General features: G+C 47.2%; 1 protein-coding gene across 12 annotated transcripts in view; it reads right to left on the bottom strand.

Annotated features, from left to right (window-relative positions):
- The window catches only part of AGFG1 (ArfGAP with FG repeats 1), a 1,171,945-nt gene that overhangs the window by 512,363 nt on the left and 636,912 nt on the right, over window positions 1-22,670 (bottom strand). For 5 of the 12 annotated variants that reach the window (XM_069618215.1, XM_069618211.1, XM_069618212.1 and 2 more), the window contains 2 exons: window positions 12,362-12,454; window positions 4,600-4,783 (listed from right to left, as the gene is read on the bottom strand). In XM_069618215.1, the coding sequence (XP_069474316.1) occupies window positions 4,600-4,783; window positions 12,362-12,454 (277 nt within the window). The remainder of the gene's footprint in view (window positions 1-4,599; window positions 4,784-12,361; window positions 12,455-22,670) is intronic. The other 7 variants (XM_069618220.1, XM_069618222.1, XM_069618218.1 and 4 more) reach the window with 3 other exon arrangements.

Raw genomic sequence — 22,670 nt, 5'->3', positions numbered from 1 at the left:
CCCACTTTTTGGGGATTTTCATTTTAGGTTTACTGTGTTTTGGTACCAACTGTGGCTACTGGTCAAACATGGCTGTGCCACAAGATTTTTGCCTGTTCTTTTGCCATATTGTTCTTCCTTGCCTGTTAGCCCAGGAAAATCCTTATAAGGACTTTCAGTGCCCGGGAAAGCAGAAGCTTTCGGTGGGCTACTGGAGGTCTGTGTGTGTTAGCTGGCAGGATGTGGGGCTGGGTCTGTCTGACCCCAATCCACAAACTGGTTTCCATGTGTCTGAGTGGTATGCATGAATGTTCCCGTCAGCGGTCCTGATTGGACCACTGCTGGGGTGTTTGTGTGGGCTAGTCCTGCTATTGGCTAGTGGGAGGTTCAGTTCTTTCCTGGCTTTTATGATAAGAAGAGGACCCCTGCACCCATTCTTCAGAGACCCTGAAGGAGCCAAGTATCCTATTCAGCTGTGAGACCCGTGAAGAAACACGAGACCTGACTTAAGGAGGCCTGGCAACCAACTTCTGCTGCTGTCCTGGAGGAGCCTTGTCTTGCTCTTGATCTTCAGTAGTCCTGCGAAGGAGCTACGACCCTTGGAGTGGAGGGACCATCCATTACCAATGTCTGCTTGGCACCCTGCCAACGGAAGCTTTTGGAAGTGCCCTGGAACTGTCCTGTGGCTGACCAGCTTCATTTTTGGGCTACCATGCTGCCGGCATTACCGTACCGAGGTTCAACCTGATACTTGGGGGATCCTCAGCTGGCCATGCAAGACAACAACCTGCGAAATTACGGCATGCTAGCATGAAGGTGACTGAAGATAGGAGGGGAAAGTCTGACCACGGCTGCTGACTCCTCTTGCGTCGCCGTGCGCAGTGACCACTGTCGAAAAATTGCTTACCTGACCCGAATCCAGTCCTGAGGGGTGCTGCATCGAATTTCTCTGCACTGTTCGACCGAGAGTCCTTGTAACAGTAAAAGATACCAACCAGAGATCAGCTTGAACCTGCAATCCCTGGGAATCAAGGACTGCGGCTTTCTGCTGGAAAATCAACATCAGACACTCTTCCTTTGTTCTGCCAAATCTGGGGAAGTACTGGAGTTGGTGGGGGAAGCGGAGGTAAGTTAGAGAGTTTCTAACCTACCCTTATACTCTCATTATAAATCTATCGGCTAATAATAAAGCTTATTTCTAACACTTTTGGAATTGTCAGAACTTGCTTGTGGAAGACATCCGACTGTTGGGGCTACTTTTGGGCATTAGTCCAACTTGAACCCTAACCCTAAGGACCCTTCAATGGACCCCAGCAAACCTACCTGCATTTTTTTCCTGCATCCTAAATTCTGTGATACTGTATCCTGAACTATTGGGCATAAGGCCTCAGGCAACTTGGAGCTGGACCATTTTAGATAGGGATCATCTCTGTGGACCTTTTAGTGCATAATACTCATCTAACCTTTACTTTGCAGGAGTTTCTGATTTGTATTATGACCTATAACAAAGTGAACGCATACATGTATTTAGTTTGATAGTTTAGTGTGATACGTCTACCTGCTTGTAGTTATTTTTCTATAGTGTGTTTTGGCCATAATTATATAACTATTTTTATACATCCTGCCCAAGTATAATCTGTGATTCCGATTATGTGATGTCATTGTGGACCCTTTATACAGGCTCACCCCTTCTGAAGAACTTAGCCTAAACCGCCAGTCACTGCTACCTAAACTGGTTTGGCTACAGCTTCCCAGAGTTGTTCCCGTCACAATATAGGTTGGCCTTCTATATACCTGTCCACCAGGTAAGAGTATAGAAAATCAGTCCTAACAATGTCATCCACCTCTATGAAAGGCCCTGGGGTATCTGCATGAGGACACCTATGAGGCAACGGATCCGGTGCTGGCAGCCGTTGTTATAAGGTTGCCACCAGCGTGGTGAAGGTAGATAAAATGTCCAGTGCCATATTTCTTTGAGGATGCAGTACTGGAGTCGGCTGCATTACAGGCAAACTGCCCTCTGCCCGAGATGAATGCAGAGGAGGTAAAGGTGGTAATCTGATCAGACTTGCCTCACCCCGACGTGAACTTGACTGCCTCCTGGGAGGCAATGTGTAGTGGCGACAAAGGTGGTGGCATGATGACCTCCACCTCTGGCTCCTCTATAGGGAAGTACACGAATCAGATACAATGGCACCTCTGGGTACCACGGCCACCCCAAGGTTATGGTATGAAGCCTGTGGACAAGCTGTTAGGGTAGACACTGTGCTGGTATGGGTGTCAGCGACATTAGTCACAATGGCAGTGGCAACCACCTGATGGGAAGGTGCACTTTTCTTCTTCGACTAAGTCGTCGACGGTGCCGTAGATGCTGTCGACGAAGTCTTTGATGATGTAGTAGACGCGGCAGTCGCCGGTTTTGTGGCCGATGTTGTTCTAGTCATGGACGATGGCAGCTTCGATGGGAATCCGGCGGATGGTGCGGCGGTCTTAGGGTAGACAACCTGGAGAAAGGCTTGCTCAGACGATGACGTACTTGCCTCCAATCTCGGCGACCGGACAGTTTTCGGCGCTGAAGGTGAAGAGTGGCCACCAGATTTCAACGTGGACTTAGATGATGTTGCTTCCTTAGGGCGATGGAAAAGGTATTGGCTCTCTTTCCTTGTTGACACCCCTTGGACACTGACCTTTGGTGAAGAGGGATCCTTGTGCGAGGATCTGGGTTTGCCACCAGGGATTTGTCTCCTTTCACTTGAGGCCTGGACCTTGTGCGACCTAGAGCTCTTACCAGAGGTGGTTTGCTGGGCCGTCCTGCCCTGCCGTAACAAGGCATGACTCAGTAACGAAGCAGAGTCAGAGGGCCCACATGTCCTCGAGCCACATGACAAGGCGATGAGACGACGGTCTCTCAGCGTCTTGTTGGAAAAGGACTGGCACATTTTGCTGTCCTTATTACATAGTGAGGATGCAGTCGTGGTGAACACCGATAGAACAAAGGCATGAATCAAGGAGACCCTGAGATTTCAGGAACTCCTACGATGGTCCTAGAGTATGGCAAGGCGGAGGAGGGAGTGAGTGACCAATAATTTTTTCCCCCTCCTGTCCTCACAGGGTTTGATGGTCGTAATATCCTAGACCCATCTCTCCCTTGCCTAGCCTTGAATGGTGGTTTATTCTGGCATAGTCTCCTCCCTGGATCTCTCCTAAAGTGGTGGGATTTGGAGAGAGTATTATAAAGACTTCCTCTTGTTTCTACCAATCTTTGAAACACTTACAACTACTTGTTGGCTCAAGCCAACATTTGGTTCAATTCACCTAACGAGCCTACTGATAAGAATATTATTGCAACCTGTGACTACGGGCACTGGGGCCCTTCTTTTTCTTTTCTAGCTAGGGAAGGAGTTTTTAAATTTAGAACCTTAGTGCCAAGGTTTTGTATATGGTTTGCCAACTTGTTTCATCTCAGTGTATTCGTTCTCAAAGTCTTGATTACTTACCTAGTTCTATTTCTATATTCACTTGCTTAACTACAGTAACAGTACATTGAAAAGTAATTCTTATTATATTTAAATGCGAAGAGTTAGTGCTATTGGCAGAGCGCACCAAGGTGAATGTGTATATATTGGTAGTGGCATGTTTAGTGTGTTATGAATAAAAATATATTATAGGGCAACAGTCGCTGCCCTATAGTTAAGGTGAAATTGGTTTACAAAGACTTTCCCCAAAATTCTAGTGCTAACAACATTTGACTCGCTGGAGGGATTTGGGTGAAAGTTTCCCAAAAAAGGTTGGTCCTGGGCCCCTCCAATTTGGAAATGTTGGCGATAATTTGTTCAAAGGTGGAAAATGTATTAAGAAAAACAAAAATGCACTTCATCCTATTCTCATTTGTTTTCCCACAGAAAAAAGATGCTTTCGTTGAACGCTCTTAGCACAAAAATCACTGGCCGAATTAGCACCAAATAATCAAGTTGGGCACAAAGCGTTGCAGATTTGCCTTTTTTGGAGTGATGTAAATCCGTGCAGTATTTTTTTTAAATAACCTGACAGAAGTGGGTGCCCCAGTCCCAAAAAACATACACATCTCCCATGATAATTTTTTCCATCGATGGAAACAGTTTTTGCAATTTTTTGTGGTAATTTTGCAGTAAAATTACACACGAACAAAGGAAGAGTAACAAAAATCTCTTAAAACTATTTTAAAACATTACGTTCATTTTGCAAACAATGTTAATTGCATGCAGGGGAACACACATTATTTGCAGGTGGTTCTATCCCCAGCTTGCAATTTTAATAACTTAAAACAAAGTTTAAAAGCCAACACTAAAAACAAGGTGAAATCCACAATTCTACAATCAATACTTGATGTATACTTTTAGCTCCAAAAGATCTGCAATAATAGGATCCAAAACTATTGAGTGATCTCGTAGTGGTTATGCTTGAAAATTAACCTAAACCATAGCAATTCAAATAATGACTTACTGACAAAGACAACAGTAACGCCTATGGTGAGAAAGTTTGTTTTTTCACTTTTCAAATAGTTTTGCTTTGTTCTCTTCCAGGAAGGGATGACTGTTAAGAACTGCTAAGAACATCACTAACTTCCAACAAGAGGAGTACCTGCCAACATTACTGGCGGAAGAAAATGAATTACTAGAGGTTGCTGGAGAGCTCGGCACACTGTCTAATTCTGCTAGAGCTGCATACTTGTCTGTGGTTGAACTTGCTTGACTTGGGGCTGAAACAGTAGGGCCTGTCGATGCTGCCACTGCAGTGCCGAAGCCACCTCCTTGACCACTTCCACCTAGAAAGTAAGCAAAACCATAATTCAAAAACCATTTTCTTTGTGTCCTCTAAAACCCCTGATGGATCCATTCTTAAACTTGAGAATGTTCGTAATTTTTATTGAAAATAAATGTTCATGCTGTTCTTGGTATAGTAATATGCTGATACAATACATAAATATGTACACATTTCAGTTTGCCGCTACGCAACTAACATCTAGATGTGCATTTCAGTTTTGCCTTTCATTCAGTTTTTCTAATGGAAAGAATTATGAAAGATCTGGAAGTCAATAAAATTACCAGCAATGGGAATAATGGGGGCAAAGGAGCAGGCCCAAATTGGCTTGCTCTATCTTCTGTGGTTTGTGCTCACCATATGGGCCCATCATGGAAGCATGTCATCTCTTTCTATGAAATTATTAAAGTCCTTCATTTTTACGTGTATTATGTGTTTCAGTATAAATATCCTTGTAAAGTGAGCTTGTGTGTAAAAATGTGAGTATGTGCGGGCATGTCTCCACCAGAGGTCAAAGTATTTAGTACATACAATGCAACACACTGCTTTCTTATATATTGCGTGGTAGGCCGAATAATGATGCACATCCACCAGAATGCATGCGTTTCACCCAAAGCAGGTTTATTCCTAAGTTTTAGAGGGGTTTGCTTGGACCAACAGAACAGATTTTCTCTTAAACCGACAAGTATTAGGAATGGACTAACGAAAAGTCTCTTCTTTTGGTATGTTCACCATCTTTTAGGTCAAGAGGTTTTCAATCATGAAAAAAAAGCATTTGTTAGAAGGAATTTTCCAAGTTCCTACCTCTGGGGGCACTGTTGTGTAGTACAATTCACCCTTTGCGCAAATCGCAAATAAAACAGCCCATACAGCTAAGTAGACTAATTTCTTATGGTACTACACTAGGCACACATTAAATCTTCAAAAGGTAGGTAAAATAAATATATATTTGCCTCCTAAGTTTAGTTACGCACTATGGGTTACACACAACTTTAGTATGACAAGCACTTATTAAACAATGAAATGCATACACTGAAGTACAGAGACAGTTAAATCGATTAGAACTTGGGCCTTTTACATATAAGGCACTCTAACACAATATACCCAACTTAAGATGGCTAGTGAGTGCCAGGTGAGTAGCTAGGGAAACCAAAGTAAAGAACGTAGTAAATGTACAGCAATATGTTGTTGCAGAAAGGTACCTTAAGGGATTAAGCTCTGGTTGCAACGTTCTGGGAAGCAGCTACTAGAGTTCAAAAGGATGACCTCCAGAAGTATTGACCTGGACACCACTGCCCTGGGCCCCGGATAGCATTAAGGTAAGAAGGACTATGCCCCCAATTCAAACACAGTTGGGAGGGGGGGTATGTTCAAGTAATATAAGGAATATCAGGTGCCCGAAATCAAAAAGGTAGAAAGAGCTGCTGAGAAGGAGGCCCATTGCATCTCCCATATCGAACAGAAGGTCTAGGTTTGTGACACGGGAGAGTTGGTTGAACCAATGTTAGCTCCTGCAGTAGTGTGTAACCCATCTGTTGTCGCCTTTGGATAGCTTCAGTGGTTGATGGAATTCGTAAAGCCAGGGCCCCTCCTTTTATCTAGACTTTGGGCTAGGTTGCACCAGCCCTCCAATAAGGGAGCTTGCAACATTCAAACTTGGAGGCGGCTGTTCAACAGTGGACAGCCAGCCTCCTAGAATCTGCCCAGCAACAGCCATGCCCCTAGAGAAAAGTGCATTGGGTGCAGACAGGCCTCCTCCCCACTTCCTACCAGCTCATGCAAATAGGAGAACCTCTGCAGGCTTTCTGCAAGACCCCACCAGGTGCATAAAGAGAGAAGACCCTCCCCCTCTTTTGAAGGTAGTGGGATGGCCAACAATGGTAGGCCACCTTGAAAAGGACGTAATACACAAGGAGAGACAATTTTGAGTATATGGTCCTGCCAAGTGCATTCTTGCAGCCAAAAAGTCAGCACGCAATGTTTCAACCGAAAAAAGGGTAACAAATGAAACTAATGCCACCAGCCTGTTCAGTGGATGGCTGGAAAAGTAACAGACATGTTACCTAGTACAAAGAAAAGGACACAAAGTGTCCCCACAGCACTTCATGTAAGAAGCGTTTGCCACAATGGGAAAGACACGCATCATAAAAAGATGATAACTCCTGCACTGGTAGACATGTGCTACCAAGTACAGCCAAATGGACAGAGAAATAGAGCCGTATGGGCCCCTGTCAGCTCACCACATATGGGGGTGGGGTATAGAAAAATACATATGCCATAATAAGACATTTTCCCACACAGCTAACCCAAAAAAGGTAACCCAGGGTCCCCCAAAACAAATTAAATGCATGAGGTGAGTGAGATAAAGAAAAAGTCTCACTCGCATTCAAAGTCGATGAGAACAATCCCAGTAGTTGTAGGGGGGTGGTCCAAGAAGAAAGGGAAAGCTTTCCAGAAAGCAAATCTCTCCAACACTCAGCCCACCCAGACTAAAGGACAGAGGGATCTAATCCACCCCTTACGGGTCTCCTGCTCCGGTCGGTTGTAATTCATAGACAGCCCATCAGAATTACTATGTTGGCATCCTGGCCTATGCTCAATGGCAAAGGGAAAGCCCTGCAGGCGAAGGTTCAACCTGAGCAACATGGGGTTGTCGCCCCTTCATGTTAATCAGCCAATTGAAGGGTGTGTGGTCAGCCTAAGCCTTAAAATAAGATCCCAACAAGTACGGCCTAAACTACTTGGGCAAGCACACAATGGAAAAACATATCTTTTCCACTGTAGCCTACCTCAACTCCCTGTCTTTCAGGTGCTTGAGAATGAAACATAAGATATTCCCACCCTTGTTATCCAGTTGACTCAAGGCTGCACCAATCCCTGCAAGAGGAGCACTTGTTTGTAGAAAGAATAGCCTCTGGTAATCAGAGGATCTCAAAATGGGAGCCTAGCAGAGGGCATATTTCAGTTCTTGAAAAGCTTTCTGAAATGCTAAAGCCCATTTCACCTTCTTAGGCAACTTGGAGGAAGCAATTGCAGAACGGGAGCAGGTATGCTAGCAGCCAACTAAAGGTCCTATAGTACCTTGTGAGGCCTAAAAAAGGCTCTTGCACGAGTACGAGTACTAGGGGCCTCCCAGTTCTGTACAGCTTGTACCTTAATGGGGAGAGGTTGCATCTTACCCTCTACAACCACAGGCCCGAGGTAGACCATTGAGCTCTGGCTAATCTCATTTGCTGAACTAGATGGTCAGATGGGTTTGCAACGTCTGGCTAAAATAGAAAAGATGTCCTTCCCAAGTGGAGCTGTATACTGCAATGACAAGGGTATGCCAATCAGAAAACATTCCAGCCCAAACTCTTGCAGGTGCATTGCATTTTTTCATCCAAAAGGGAAAATACTAAACTGGCAGAGGCCTTCTGGGGTGGAAAATGCCATCTTCTTAGCATGGTTAGTACGGGATATTTGCCAATAGCCTGAGGCAAGATCAAATGTATGGAGGTGCTTGGCTGATCCCAGCTTGTCCACCAGTTCATCTGTTCTTGGTAAACAGTGGGTATCAATCTTGGAGTCTGCATTCAAGAACATATAGTCCACACAGAATCTCAGTTCCTTGGACCCTGCTTTGGGAATAGTACACCTATACTAGACAATGGACTGTTGAGTGTTGAAATAGTCAATTACTCCTAAATCAAACATCTTGTTCACACAGAATCTGCATTTTAGAGGTATACCATCAGCAGTGTCAGTATCATGTTGGCTCCGTGGAGTCAACCCTTATGTAAATGAAAACAGAGACAAACCGATTAAACAGATTTGCACTAACTCTGCTTCTGCAGTTTCAGTTGTGGAGAGAGAGTTACCCCTTCCACTGAGCCATTTAAGGGCTACCCGAGAAGAGATCACAAAGAGGCTCACTCTCTTTTCTTGCGGCCAGTATTAGGACTCCTATTTTGACCCTCGATGGATGAAAGCCTTCAGTCTGTTGGTATGAAAGACCCTGGCGGTCACCTTGGGATTACCCAAGTGCACTGATAATTGACCATACCAAGATTTTCAACCATCTTGTAAAGTCTAGTCCACCTGTTTTGTGAGGATCTAGGCCTCACAGAACCGTAACTGACCAGCACCTGCTGTCCAGGGTTTCTGGTCATGCCAGTGTTTAACCAGTTCCTGACCAGCCTTCAAGTTTTGGTTTGCCTTGCACTACCTTCATTGCTATCCTCCTTCCAAGCACATCATCCACCACACAAGGATGAAGAGGTGGGAGAAGCTTCCCAACCTTCCTCGATCACAGCGTCTGATTGGATGGCTAAAAAGGGAGGAGCTAAGGGCTAAATCCTACACCCTCCTGAAGAACGTTCCCTGTAAACAAAGAGAAGACATGGTAAGAAGAGATCTCACTTCCGCATTTGTGCCTCTTCCAAAGCACCCATGATGTTTCTCAAGGTTAAATTGAACCTTTCCACCCATCCACTGGTTTAAGGATGTTAAGCCATTGAGAACGAACAGGAGATTCCATAAATCTTCCACAAGGCCGGTATGTACTTGGACATGAAGCTGGTCCCTGTCAGACAAAGTCTTTTGCAATACCCACACTGGCAAAAATAGCTAGCATAGCCTTAGCCAATGCATGAGCAGAGACTGTTGCTGATGAATTAACCTCTAGCCGCCAAAGATGCTAAACAGTAGTGAAGCAAACCAGATGTGGCAGATTTTTATTGGGACTCCTCAAAGTATAGCTTTCCCCCTAAAATGCAATATGAAGCTACCTCTACATCCATATACAGACTGTATTCTTGATCATTACTTAACACCTGATTTATTAGAATAAATGATTTTAGGTCAGTTATGTAAGTACGTGAAAGAATGTTGTCAGCAATCCTCCAGCCTTCTCTCCAAAGCCTACCAGCCAGAATGCTACACACAAGTCCCCATTCCTTTCCTCCAGTGTATGGCTCATTTCACCACCATCTAACTGGTGCGGTCTGAAGCCAGTCCTCCTTTTTCTCATTGTACCCCTTCTACTGGCTCTGCGGAATACATAAGTAGTCTTTATTCAATGAGTAATATGTCCAACTAACATGTGCATAGCTAGACTCACATGAACCATTGCCAATGTGGAAGGAAGAGGAGAATCGAGCAGTGCCAGTTTGGGGTGGTAAGATTGGTAGGGTACTAAGAAGGGGTCTCCAGAATACAGGCTCTGATTATAAACAACACCCGTGACACACACCAAAGTGCTGAGCACACAAAACTAGCCCCACCCTATGGGCACTAGACATTTTACAGGAAACTACTTGAAACGTATTTCTTAAACTGACAAAAGAAGATTGAGCCTTGGTCAGGACCAATAACTTTGATGCCGGTTTTCAGAAAATCTAAGACACCAAGAAGCCAAAATAATCTTCCACTCACAGTACATCATAAGGTTTGCACACAGACCATGAAATTCATTCATTTTTGGGCTAATGTACAGTAATTTCTAAGACATTAAGAACAAACAAATATTCATTGTGGGGGTCGTGGCAGACTGCCATGGCATGAGGACGCAGTCTGAACGAGCTCCCAGAGTAATTCTAAGAAACTGATAATGTTTACCATGCTGGTGAACCCTTGGGGACTGGAGAAGCGCTGTGCCAACGCGACTTTCATTGAGTGACCTGAGGCTTGATTATTGGGACGGAAGACCAGAGGATTGTTGTGTTGTAAAGGTGCCGTTTGCTTCTGAAGCCCTTTCCAAAATGACGCTCTAGAACTGGAGGCTGCAGGAGAGGCGTTACGCGGAGGGGCCCTTCCTGGCTTAGATGCTGCAGGGCGGTACGGATTTCTGACGGTGGAACTGTGAGGCTCAGGCAGGGATGTCCTATCACTAAAATGCCAGGGGTAGCGGAAGTGACATCACATGACCCTTGACCTCTGATGACATCACAAGAAGTGATGTAATTTGACCTCACCCCGAAGTGACATCACAGGAAGCGATGGAACACAACTGTTTACCCCTTGACAAAACAGGTAGTGGCACCACATTGCATTGTTTCTAAGTACACTATGAAAATTATGGTTACTATATTACTGTAACGTGATATACATTTTATACAAGAATGGATCACCATATGTATCAGCAGAAAAAACAGGCTTTAACTACAACTTGCGAAAGGCAAAATGCATAGTCCGAAATGGATGCTTATTCTACTCTAAATGCTTTTGGGACGTTTGTCTGCATTGTGAATATGAGGTGTTTAGGAACAGACTAAATCAGCGACTCACCCCCTGACGTGTGCCTGAAATAAAGCTTTGATGAGTTTAGCAATTATTGTGTGGAATTCCAGAAAGACAAATAGCTCAAATAGCCATTGGCCCCAGCCTAGGAGCTTCAATTTGTAAAAAAATTAAAGGTTTTAAAATGTTTATTTAATTATTTTATTTCTATTTTTTTTAGGGGTAGCAAGGGAGACCTCAGGGGTCACAAGTGCGACCCCTGTCGACCCCTAAATGACGTCCCTGGGCTCAGGCGATGTCAGAGAGCAACCAGCAGATTTCCAAACAGGCGGCTGCGTATGCAGTCTAGAGCCGGGATCAGTGAGAGCCTGATAAGAAGCAATTTGGCCGGGCAGATGGCAAGCAGCTTGTTGGGAGACCCAGAGGTCTCAAGGCCAGATCCAGACAACACCGGAGAGCCAAAGCAAGCAAGAAGACAAAAGTTATGCTGACTGCTTGTAACATGTGGGCTTGATTCTCTTAGGCTTTCACTCAGGCTTTGAATGGTCTGTGTGCTGCCTGAGACCGCTGATAGGGCCTGAATACAAATCAGGGTTTGAAATCTTTACTAGGAGAGTGGAGCTTGCCATTTTGCCTGAAAGGGGGGTATTTGATTACTGCTGGTGGTGGTTGCCACCACTCGATTGCGACTCATGCCAGACCCTAAGTCTATGGGAAGGACTAAACATACCAAAATGAGTACTTCGCCAATCGACAATCAAAAGGTGGAGCCCTCACCATCACTGGGGTCGAGTCAGGAGGTGCAACATCTATTGCAACAGAAAGGGAACAGCCACGTTCTGGAGGATATTGCGGCCTTGAGGTCATCAGCAGAATCCAAAATCGATTAAGTCAAGATGGCACTGTCACTAAAAAAATGTACATTGATTCAAAGGTGTATTTTAGCTCTGCCCAATCAAAACTATATGCACTCTGGTAGTGGTATCCACACTATGGCTCCAAAAACCCCACCACTCGAAGAACCAATGTTCAGAGTGTGAAACAAAGACCACTTCCCATCAAATCACAGGTTGACGCAATAGTAATTTTGTGGTGTAATTGACAAATAGGAAATCAGGGTCAAGCGCAACATGGTCTTACCGCCTCAAATGTTCTTATTAATCAGCATTGTATGTGTACATTTGTACTTGACCCTCCATGCTCTCTTAAGGCCTGCAGCAAGTGGATGTGGAGTACACCTGGACATAGGATTCCCACTTTGGTATGCCTCTGGGTTCTTTACAGTACACCAGAGGCGCCTTACATCACAATCACAACCAAGGCCGTACCAAGCCAAAGATACACTAGCCTCATCCCGACTTACATGGACTGACTTGAATTTCAATTTCTTTGAATGAACCAGTAGGGTGAGTCGCAGGTGAATCTTGATTTAGGTCTTGGCCAATTGAGCAGTGCACTGAAACCAAGCCAATTGAGCATGCATCAGAAATGAAGTAATGATTGTTAAGCATGAAAAAATAAAGATTTGTAATGTGGTCTAGACATTGTCTTTTACTGGAGGGAAAACCAAAAAGGTAGATGCAATGCACCTCCCCAACAACTGACCAAAGCGCAAGGTAACTAGGACCAGGGTGGCCACCAAACAGAACAGCTAGGCAACAGATATTGACATAAGTCATACATATGCGCTCATCCACCTTACATTTTAAAGCAAACATGTAAACGAAAGGTATAACATTATATATGTTTATTTATACCTACTTCGGCTGGAGACAATTTCCTCTCTCTCGGCTTTTCCTTTGAGATTGGATTGCACTCACTAATACATTTTTAGTTTGTCTGAAGCCGTTAAACCATTTTGCAATAGAAAATGTTACTCTCATCTTAAGCCTTGATGAAGAAGGTGCATTAACAATTGGACATTTAAAGAAGTAAAAACCTTGAAAATATCTTGGGACTCAGCACTATAATCCAAGCAAGTTGTTAACTAATTTCCCATGTTAAGTACACTTTTGCGATTCATATCCTCATTGGTTAAGGCTGTCCACCTACAAATTCGCATATTGGGTATCTTAATGTCATCAGTGGGCCACCTGTCTATTTTAGGCTAATAGAAGAAAGACTGTTACATATGAGTGAACATTTCAAAGACCTGCACTCGAGGCCAGTCCTCACTCATAATATAGTAATTAATGGAGGAATTATATCTAGAGTTTGAAAATGTGAACTTTCCTGGTATAGTCGTTGATATTCTGCTATGGAGCAATCTTAGGTGCCATTTTTTATAAAGAGCAACGCAATTCTATGCCTACGTTGTCACAGCAAGATTCTATGACCACTTGTGTATGGGATACATTACTCACCGTAATCGTATTTCTGATGCTTCTATCTGCTTAGATTCACATGCTGTACATAGGCCGATACATAAAGTGGAAGCTGCAGAGTATTAGTTTGTTTTTCAAAACTCGAAAATGGGTGTCGACACAGGGCGTGCCAGTAATACTATCCCTAGTGTGACGTCCACTGTACCCAAAATCCCTCACGCGTCTACGATCCTCAGATTGTATTTTTTCTGACATGAGGTAGCATGAGGAGTAGCGCGAGTACAGATAATCCAAGCAGATAGATAGAAAGGTAAGACTACAAGCAACCATGCGCCTTCTCTCAGAGGGAAGGAAGGGTGGGTCGCATGTGAATCTAAGCAGATATAAGCATCAGAAATACGATTACGGTGAGTAATGTATCCCTTCTGAGGCTTGTGGAATCTGCTTAGATCACATGCTGTGCATAGATTAGCGAGCAGTACCTTAAGAAGGAGGTGGGATGTGAGAAGGGTCATGAGCAAATAAGTGTCTTAGAACCGCTTGTCCCACTTGTGTATCTGCCTTGGAATGTGTGTCAATGCAGTAATGCTGAGTAAAAGTGTGAATAGAGCTCCAAGTAGCTGCTTTGCAAATGGTGTCAAGGGGTACATTTGCAATGAAAGCCAGAGTGGCCCCAATGCCTCTAGTAGAGTGGGCTCTTGGCGTGAAAGGCAGTTCTTTCAGATAGTGAGTAACACAGCTGGATACAGTTAATAATCCACTTCGAGATGGCACCTTTAGAGACGCGATCCCCCTCTCTGCCTGTAGCTACGCAGACAAACAGTTGATCTGTTTTCCTTAGCGGTCTGGTTTTATTTACATAGTAGAGGACCACCCTACGCACATCTAGGGTGTGTAGTTTCACCTCAGCCGAGCTTTGAGGGTCCTCGAAGAAAGCCGGAAGCTCGATGGACTGGTTTACGTGGAATTTAGATATAGACTTAGGTGAGAACCTAGGGTGTGTGCGTAAAACCAGTTTGTCTTTATGGACAGTAAAGAAGGGATCCTGCACTGACAGAGCCTGAATTTCACTGACCCTTCTTATAGAAGTAATAGCTACTAAGAAGGCCGTTTTATAAGTCAGGTGTTTGAGACTGCTTTTATGCATGGGCTCGAAAGGGGGCCCCGTGAGCTTAGATAGCACCACATTAAGGTCCCACCCTGGTGGTGGGTTCGAAATAGGAGGGTGAAGTCTCTTTACTCCTTCCATGAAGGCTTTAACTACTGGTACTTTCCACCACGAGACCTTGTTATGGGAAGTGGTGTATGCCGACAGGGCTGCCAGGTGTACCTTCAGTGAGTTAAAAACCAATCCTGCATCTAGCAGGTGGAGCATGTATGTAACAATAGTGGAAGGAGTGCAATCAACTGGGTTGATTTATCTACTCTGGCAGCAGAAAACAAATCTCTTCCACTTGTCAAATTAACAGTGCCTTGTGTTTGGTTTCCTAGATTCCTTTAGGATGTCCATACTCCTCTGTGGTAAATTGAGATGTCCAAACTCTATGACCTCAGGAGCCATGCTGCCAGGTTCATTGAGTTGGGTTGCTGATGCACTGTTTGACCTTGGTGCTGGGACAGTAGGTTGTACCAGGCTGGAAGTTTGATGGGCTTGCACACCGCCATCCTGCGTAGGTGTGGGAACCACGGTTGTCTTGCCCACATGGGAGCAACTAGGACGAGCGTCATCGACTCTCTGTTCATCTTGTTCACCACCTTCCTGGTGAGAGGGGTTCGTGGAAAAGCGTACGCAAACATCCCTGACCAGTTCATCCACAGGAGGTTCCCCTGGGAGTCTGGTTGGGGGAACCTGGGTGCAAATCCTGGGCATTGTCTGTTTTCTCTTGTGGCGAATAAGTCTATAGTGGGGAAACCCCACTGAGAGAAGATATTTTCTACGACCTCTGTGTAGAACCCATTTGTGTTCCTCTGGGAGGGAGTCTCTGCTCAGAGCATCCGCTAGGGAATTGAGCTCCCCTGGAACATGTTGTGATGACAGGAAGATGTTCGGTCTGAGTGCCCATATCCAGATTTTCTGGGCAAGCTTGGACAGATTTGGCGAACGAGTCCCTCCTTGCTTGTTCAGGTAGAACATGGCTGCTGTGCTGTCCGTCCGGATTTGCACTGACAGGTTTAGTAGGTGGGGCTCGAACGCTTGAAGCGCTCTGAATACTGCCAGAAGCTCTAGCAGGTTGATATGGTTCTTGGCCACTGAGGGAGACCAGAGACCCTGAGCTGTGTGGTGGAGATGGTGAGCTCCCCACCACGTCAGACATGCATCGGTAGTGACTACTGCCTGTACTTCGGGATCGTAAAAGGGTTTTCTCTGTGCAAGATTCTCTCTTGTCCACCAGTGAAGGCTTTGTACTAGTGTTGGCGATACGACCACTAGATCGTCCCACTGACCACTTGCCTGAGACCACTGTTTCGCCAACCATTCCTGCATGGGACGCATGTGCAGGCGCGCGTGGGGGACCAGGTAAATACATGACGCCATCATGCCCAGTAAACGCATTGCTTTGCGTACCGTTATTTGGTGACCGGACTGATATTGCGGAATTTGCAGTAGTATATTCCGAATTCTTTCCTCTGAAGGAAAGGTCAACCCCTCTTGAGTATCTAGGATTGCTCCTAGGAACTGTTTGGAGGTGCTTGGCACCAGGCTTGACTTTTTCTCGTTGATTGAGAAGCCTAATTCGTGGAGGAGGTCGATAGTCCTTTGAATGTTTGTCCTGCAAATTACTGGGGTTTCCCTCGTTATGAGCCAGACGTCCAGATAAGGGTACACCGGGATTGCCTCCCAGCGTAGGAGTGCAGCCGCCACCGCCAGTACCTTGGTGAATACCCTTGGTGCCGAAGCTATCCCGAAGGGCAGTACCTTGAATTGGTAGTGCCGACTGTCCACCTTGAAGCGCAAGTACCTTCAGTGCGCTGGGAACATGGAAATATGAAAATAGGCATCTTTCATATCCAAGGTTGCCATGTAATCCCCTTTTTTAGGAGGGGGATTACCTCTTGTAGCGTAGTCATACGAACCTTTTGGGGCTTGACATACTTGTTGGCAGGCTGTAAGTCCAATACTGGGCGCATTGTCAAATCTTTTTTTGGCACAAGGAAGTAAGTTGAATAAATACCCTTGTTTACCTGGTGTCCCGGGACGAGTTCTATCGCGTCCTTTATTAGCAGAATGGCGATCTCCTCGAGGAGAATCTTCTGATGTTCTAAAGAGTGTACTCTTTGTCGTGAAGGATGGTTCTGGGGATGCTGCAGTAGTTCTATACAGTACCCTGTGGATACTGTTGACAGCACCCATCTGTCTGATGTGATCCCTTCCCAAGCCTGGGTGAAGTTGGAAATGCGTCCCCCTACTGGGGTTGCGTGAGAAGGGACCCTGAACTGAGCGTCACTGCTTTGGTGGAGGCGTGCCGCCTCCTTTGCTGAGGCTGCCTCTGCCTTTACCACGTCCTCTCCTATTACCCCTGCCGTAACCCGAGGTAAACTGTTGGCTGTTGTTCCACTGTGTACCCTGCCCCTGGGAATAGTTAGATCCTCTCTGGGAATTTTGGCCGCGTGGCCGATGAAAATTACTATTCCCTCTCTGGTTAGGGGGTTTATTGGTTAATTGGCCAAGGGACTTGAGTGTCTCGTATTCGTCCTTGGCATTCTTCTGTGCGTCCTCGACCATCTTACCAAACAACAGATCGGCTCGCACCGGTTTGCCCAACAATGATGCCTGGATTTCTGCCTTAAAACCAGACTGCCGTAACCACGCATGTCTCTTGATAACAGTACCTTCTGCTATCAACCTGCCTGCGTTGACCGCGGCGTCAAAGGTTGCTTTTAAAATGCAACCAGACACGGCTCTACCCTCTGCGGAAATCCGAGCTAACTGGCCCTTTAAGGGTTCCGGTGCAGAGGCTATGAGTGCCGCGACTTCTTCCCACGGATGGCAGTTGTAGCTGGCCAACAGGGTGGTGGAGTTTGCAATCCTTGCCTGATAGGCGGACGTTGAGGCTACTTTCCTGCCGAAACCATATAGTTTTTTGCTCTCCTTGTCTGGAGGAGCTTCAGACGATGACCAGGGTGTCCCAGCCCTCTTACGAGTGTTAGTGACAACTAGGGAGTCTGGCTTCAGATGTCCTCTTATATAGAGAGGGCCAGACTGGGCTGCCCTGAAAAGTTTTTCAACTCTGGGATTGACTGCTCCGGTGAGGTTCGGGTTCACCAGGGACGGGTCTATTCTTCGCTGAATAGACTGGAGGATAGGGATGGTCTGGGCAACAGGCCTCCTTTCTCCTACTAACTCCTCGGCGAAGTCCCTCTCCTCCTGGACACTGTGGGTGTCAATATGGAAATGTTCTGCTGCACGTGCGAGAACCTCGTTCAGGAGGGGTTGGTTATCGACAGGGGAGTCGGTTACCGGGGCTTCCTTTTCTACCGGGGAATCTACCCTGTAGGCTTCAGGGTCTTCCTCTTCCTCTTCTTGGTCCTCATCGTCCCCATAGTAGCCCGTCCCGGTTTGCTCTTCTACCATGCCAAAATCTTGCTCCTCACCAAAGGAAATCTCTCCTTGATATAGTGAGTATGGTTGTACCTCGAAGGGGTCTGTAGTCCTCATCGGTGTCTCAAACAGGGGCTTCTTACTCGGGGGTGATAGGATCATTAGAGCCTGAGGGTGTAGCCCCTGGTGGATCATATGAAAGGAAATGGTCTGGATTTTTATCGTAAAAGTCTGCCAAGGAAGACATCCTTGACATGACCCTATCTATGTCATCACTGGACCATTTTTGGGAACTGGGAATGACTCTCTCAGAAAGTTTTGGAGATTTATCTTGAGTAGATTTGCTCTTTGAAATAGCAGCAGACCTGGTCTTGTCTGCCTGTTTAGGAGGAGTGGAGTGTTTTACAGGTGTGGAAGAGTGCAGAGGCTGCTTCTGCTGTTTTCCCCCCTCCCCGTGAGTGGAAAAGTGTTTTCCCTGTCCCTTTGCGGCTCTGGAGGTTTTCGACACCTGGCGTCGAGGATCGGGGGTAGAGTCCCTGTCCTTCGAACGTGGGGCCGTGCTGATCTTGTCTGCGGGCTCCGACTCCTGGAGTGCGGCCTGGGGGTGGAAGTCGTCTTCGTCTTCAGACGATCGAACTTCCGTTAGCCTAGGGAGCGAGGCACTCTTGGCAAGAGTGGATGATTGCCTGGAGTCATGCGGCGATCTCGATCTCTAACGCCCAGAGGACACCGATTCGGACCGTTCTGTTTGTGCCTCTTTCCGAGCACTCGACGTCGTCGAGTCTCGGACTTCGTGTGTTTAGTGTGGGCGGTGTGTGAAGCGCCTATGTCACTGGGGGTCTTCCCCATAGCCGCCCTGTCGGACGACCTTCCGAGGTCGTTGACCTGCGCTCGGCTGTCTTTCGACGCCGTAATGCCCTCGCCGTCCGAAAGCACGGCGTCGCTGCCATCGCTGAAGGCGCCCTCCGCTGCCATGGCCGCCTGCCTGGCGTGGTGGGCCCAACGCTTCGTCGAACGGTCCTTAAGTGTCTTAGGTTTAAACCTACTACACGCTCTGCAGTTCGCTTCGGGGTGGTCCCTCGGCAAGCAGAGATTGCACGTGGCGTGCCTGTCGCCCCAAGGGTATTTGCGATTGCACTTGGGGCATAATTGAAAAGGGGTACCCTCCATACGCACCTTGAGGCAGCGGGCTGTTAAGTGTAGGAAATGTATAAGGTGTACCTATATGCCAAGAGTGTGGAGTATGTCCAACCCCCCCACTCTCCCTACTTGCAGGGCCGAGGCCAGAGGCCTTCCGAGGCCCAAATCCGTTGTGCAGCAGCCGACAGTCGATTTCTTCTCCAGCCGGCGTCGAGTGTCGAAGTTCGACGTTGGGATGGGGAAGGATGTCAATTAATCAATATTTTAGCAAAAGTATGGCTAAGGCCAGGGGACTCCGCAAAATGCTTCCGACCAGTATGGCGGAAAAAAACAATCTGAGGATCCTAGATGCGTGAGGGATCTTGAGTACAGTGGACGTCACACTAAGGATAGTATTACTGGCACGCCCTGTGTCGACGCCCATTTTCGAGTTTCGAAAAAAACAAACTAATACTCCGCAGCTTCCACTAGATGTCGGCCTATGCACAGCATGTGATCTAAGCAGATTCCACAAGCCTCAGAAAGGTGCGTTATAAATGCCATATCATATAATAGGGTTGGGAATGTTCCAGGCCCCATCTTGTTCATCCCATTTTCAAATTAAAATTGTCAGCAAGAATTAAAATGTCCTTCATCCTGTTACTTAAAAGTAGCCTCAGTTATAGTTTTTTCCCAGAACGTGTGGCACCAATCTTCTGCCCGAATGACCACAGAGCGCCTCTCGCAAACGTAAGCTGCAATCGCATAAGAAATTCTGTAGCGGGGCAGGTAGGGAGGGAGCGATATGGAATACGTCATCGGACCATCCCATTGAAAGAACGTTACCAGTTAAGAAAGTAACTTGTTCTTCGAGGGGATTGGGTCCTCCGACGTATTCCATATCTATGACAGACTCCCAAAGAAGTACCAATGTAGGGAGGAGGGAAAAGAATTTAGAAATTTAGAATGCCCAATTAAATTGCAGAGTAAAGGACCGCCTTGCCAAAGGCCAGATCCTGCCCATGGATAGAATCTAGGGAGTAATGTCTTACAAAAGTATGGACCGAAGCCCATGTGGCTGCTTCACAGATGTTACGATTAGGAACACCCCTTTGCAGGGCAGTAGAGGCAGCCATACCCCTAGTAGAATAGGCCCGTAAGCCTACCGGAGGGTCCTTGCCCGCCAAGCGGTAACATTCAGAAATTGCCAAGATAATCCATCTAGACAAAGTCTGCTTAGTAACAGCTTGTCCCAAACGCCTTCCAGCATAACCTATAAAGAGCGGATCGTCCACTCTGACCCGGGACATGCGTGAAATGTAGAAACTTAAAGCTCTCCTAGGATCCAACCTATGGCGCCTCTCCACTTCCTTACCAGGATGCGGAGGAGGATAAAATGCCCGAAGAATGACCTTCTGGCTTAAATGAAATTCTGACACCACTTTCGGAAGAAAGGTAGACTAACCCTAAGGACAACCCTGTCCTTATGAAACACTGTGAAGGGTGGCTTAATAGAAAGTGCCTGCAACTCACTCACTCTGCGAGCGGAAGTAACCGCAACTAAAAATACAGTTTTAAGGGTTAACAGTCTCAAAGGACAAGAATGTAAAGGTTCAAATGGAGCACCCATTAGGAATTTTAGAATAAGGTTCAAATCCCAACCGGGCACCTAGAAAGGTGACAGTGGAAACACATTAGTGAGCCCTTTCAGAAACTGAGAAAGCAACGGAATTTTGAAATAAGAACACTCCTCAGAAAAGCGCTTAAATATAGAGAGCGCCGCCAGGTAACCTTTAATAGTCCCCACTTGCAGGCCCTTGTGGGCTAAAGAAAGCAAAAAAGACAGAACCACAGGAATGTCACAAGAAAAAGGATCCACATTCTTAACCCTGCACCAGTCCCAGAACTTTCTTCAACAGCAACGGTACAGGGACTTTGTTGCAGGTCGTCTGGCCGAAAGCAACACCTCCATCACGTCTTCAGGGAGGTCTCAACCCTTATACCTCAACATTTCAGAAGCCAATCGTGAAGGTTGAGGGATCTGACCTCTGGATGGAGAACCTGACCCCCCCCCTCCCGTGAGAGTAGATCGTCTCGGTAGGGAAGACAGCGTGGAGGGCAGATGGACAAGTCGAGAAGGTCCGGGTACCACGTTCTCCGGGCCCATGCTGGAGCAATGAGGGTCATCCGGGAACCAAGCCTCCTTAACCTCCGCAGCACTTGCTGGATGACGGGTACTGGAGGAAACGCATAAAGCAGTGGGAAGGACCCCTCCACCACGAACGCGTCCCCTAAGGCTCTGTCACGCCGCCTGTCCAGGGGTCTCCTTACCCGCTACGGCGCTCCCCGTCTTGGAGATTGAATCCCCGCTTTCGGCTTTGGGGTTGTCCTGGGTCTCGGGCACTTCGGGGTCTCCTGTGTGCACTGCTTTGGGCATGCGCGGGCGTCCGCTCTCCGCGCATGCGCGGTGCGCAGGATGCTCGATTCAGGGAAATATGCGGCTCAAGCCTCGTTGTGGGGTATTCAATGCCTGGGAGATGGCACGGCTTGCGTTGCAAGCCTCCCAGGTCCTGGTGGGCCTATTTAAGGAGCCTTGATCCTTTTTCAAACCGCGTCTCAACACGGTTTGTTCGGATCGTGCCTTCGCTGCCTTGTGTTGCCTTCCCGTTATCCTGTTACCTTCACCTGCCCTTGTTCTGCCTGGGGCACCCTGCCCTCCTACCTGTTCTGCCTCGCTCCCTTCCTCCTGCTCCTCCCTGATTCTGAGTTCCCGCTGGCCTACCTTGGTTCTGGTCCTTGTCCTCCTTTCCCGCCTGTCCGGCTCAGTCCTCCCTGATTCCATCCCGTTCCCACTGCTCCTTCTGGTTCCCGTGCTCATCTCGTTGTCCGGCCTGCTCCTCTTGCTACCTAGTCCTCGCTCCCAGAGGTACTGTTCAGCTTCTGGTCTCCTGATCTTCATCAGCTTACGCCGAGATCACACTGCCTCCTGTGGACCTTGAACCTTCTACTCAGAGGCTCCCCCTGCCAGTGCTTGCACTGTCCTGACGCCACGCAAATCAGGGGTGAGCCAACCCGTGGCGTTGGGAGCCGGTTCACCTCCAATCCGGTTCCATTCGGGCTGGTTCCCCGCGCCATCGTTCACGTCCCCTCAGGCATCTGACAGCCTGGCCTCATCACCAAGGAACCCAACCGGACGAACAGGTACGCAGCGTTCTCGTGACGCTATTTACAACAGGCTCCTCTTGGAGGAAATTCCCGCAAGCAAATCCTTTCGCACTTCCGGTTGACACTGGAGGCGAAGAGATCCACTTGTGGGGTCCCCCAAAGGGCGAAGATCTCCAGGAGAATCTCCCGAGCCAGCTCCCACTCGTGAGAGATCACGCTCTGCCTGCTCAGAGCGTCCGCCGTCTCGTTTTCGTCTCCAGCCAGATGAACTGCCGAGATCGAAATTTCCTGCTGGATGGCCCAGAATCAGAGCTGCATCACCTCCCTGCACAGAGGAAGTGACCCTGCCCCTCCCCCCTTTGTTGAGGTAGTGCATGGCCACTGTGTTGTCCGTGAGAATCAGGGCATTCTTCCCTCACACAGTCGGCAGAAAAGCCTTCATGGCAAGCCTGATTGCCTTCGACGGCCCACCACAGAAGGTCCTGGGCGACCGAGGGTGGCACCTGAACGGAGTCCGACATCCT

This window comes from Ambystoma mexicanum, chromosome 10 (assembly GCF_040938575.1).
Source record: "Ambystoma mexicanum isolate Mex_15411 chromosome 10, UKY_AmexF1_1, whole genome shotgun sequence".
Taxonomy (NCBI): Eukaryota; Metazoa; Chordata; class Amphibia; order Caudata; family Ambystomatidae; genus Ambystoma; species Ambystoma mexicanum.
The sequence above is the reverse complement of the archived record's forward strand: the minus strand, read 5'-3'. Positions and strand labels throughout refer to the sequence as shown.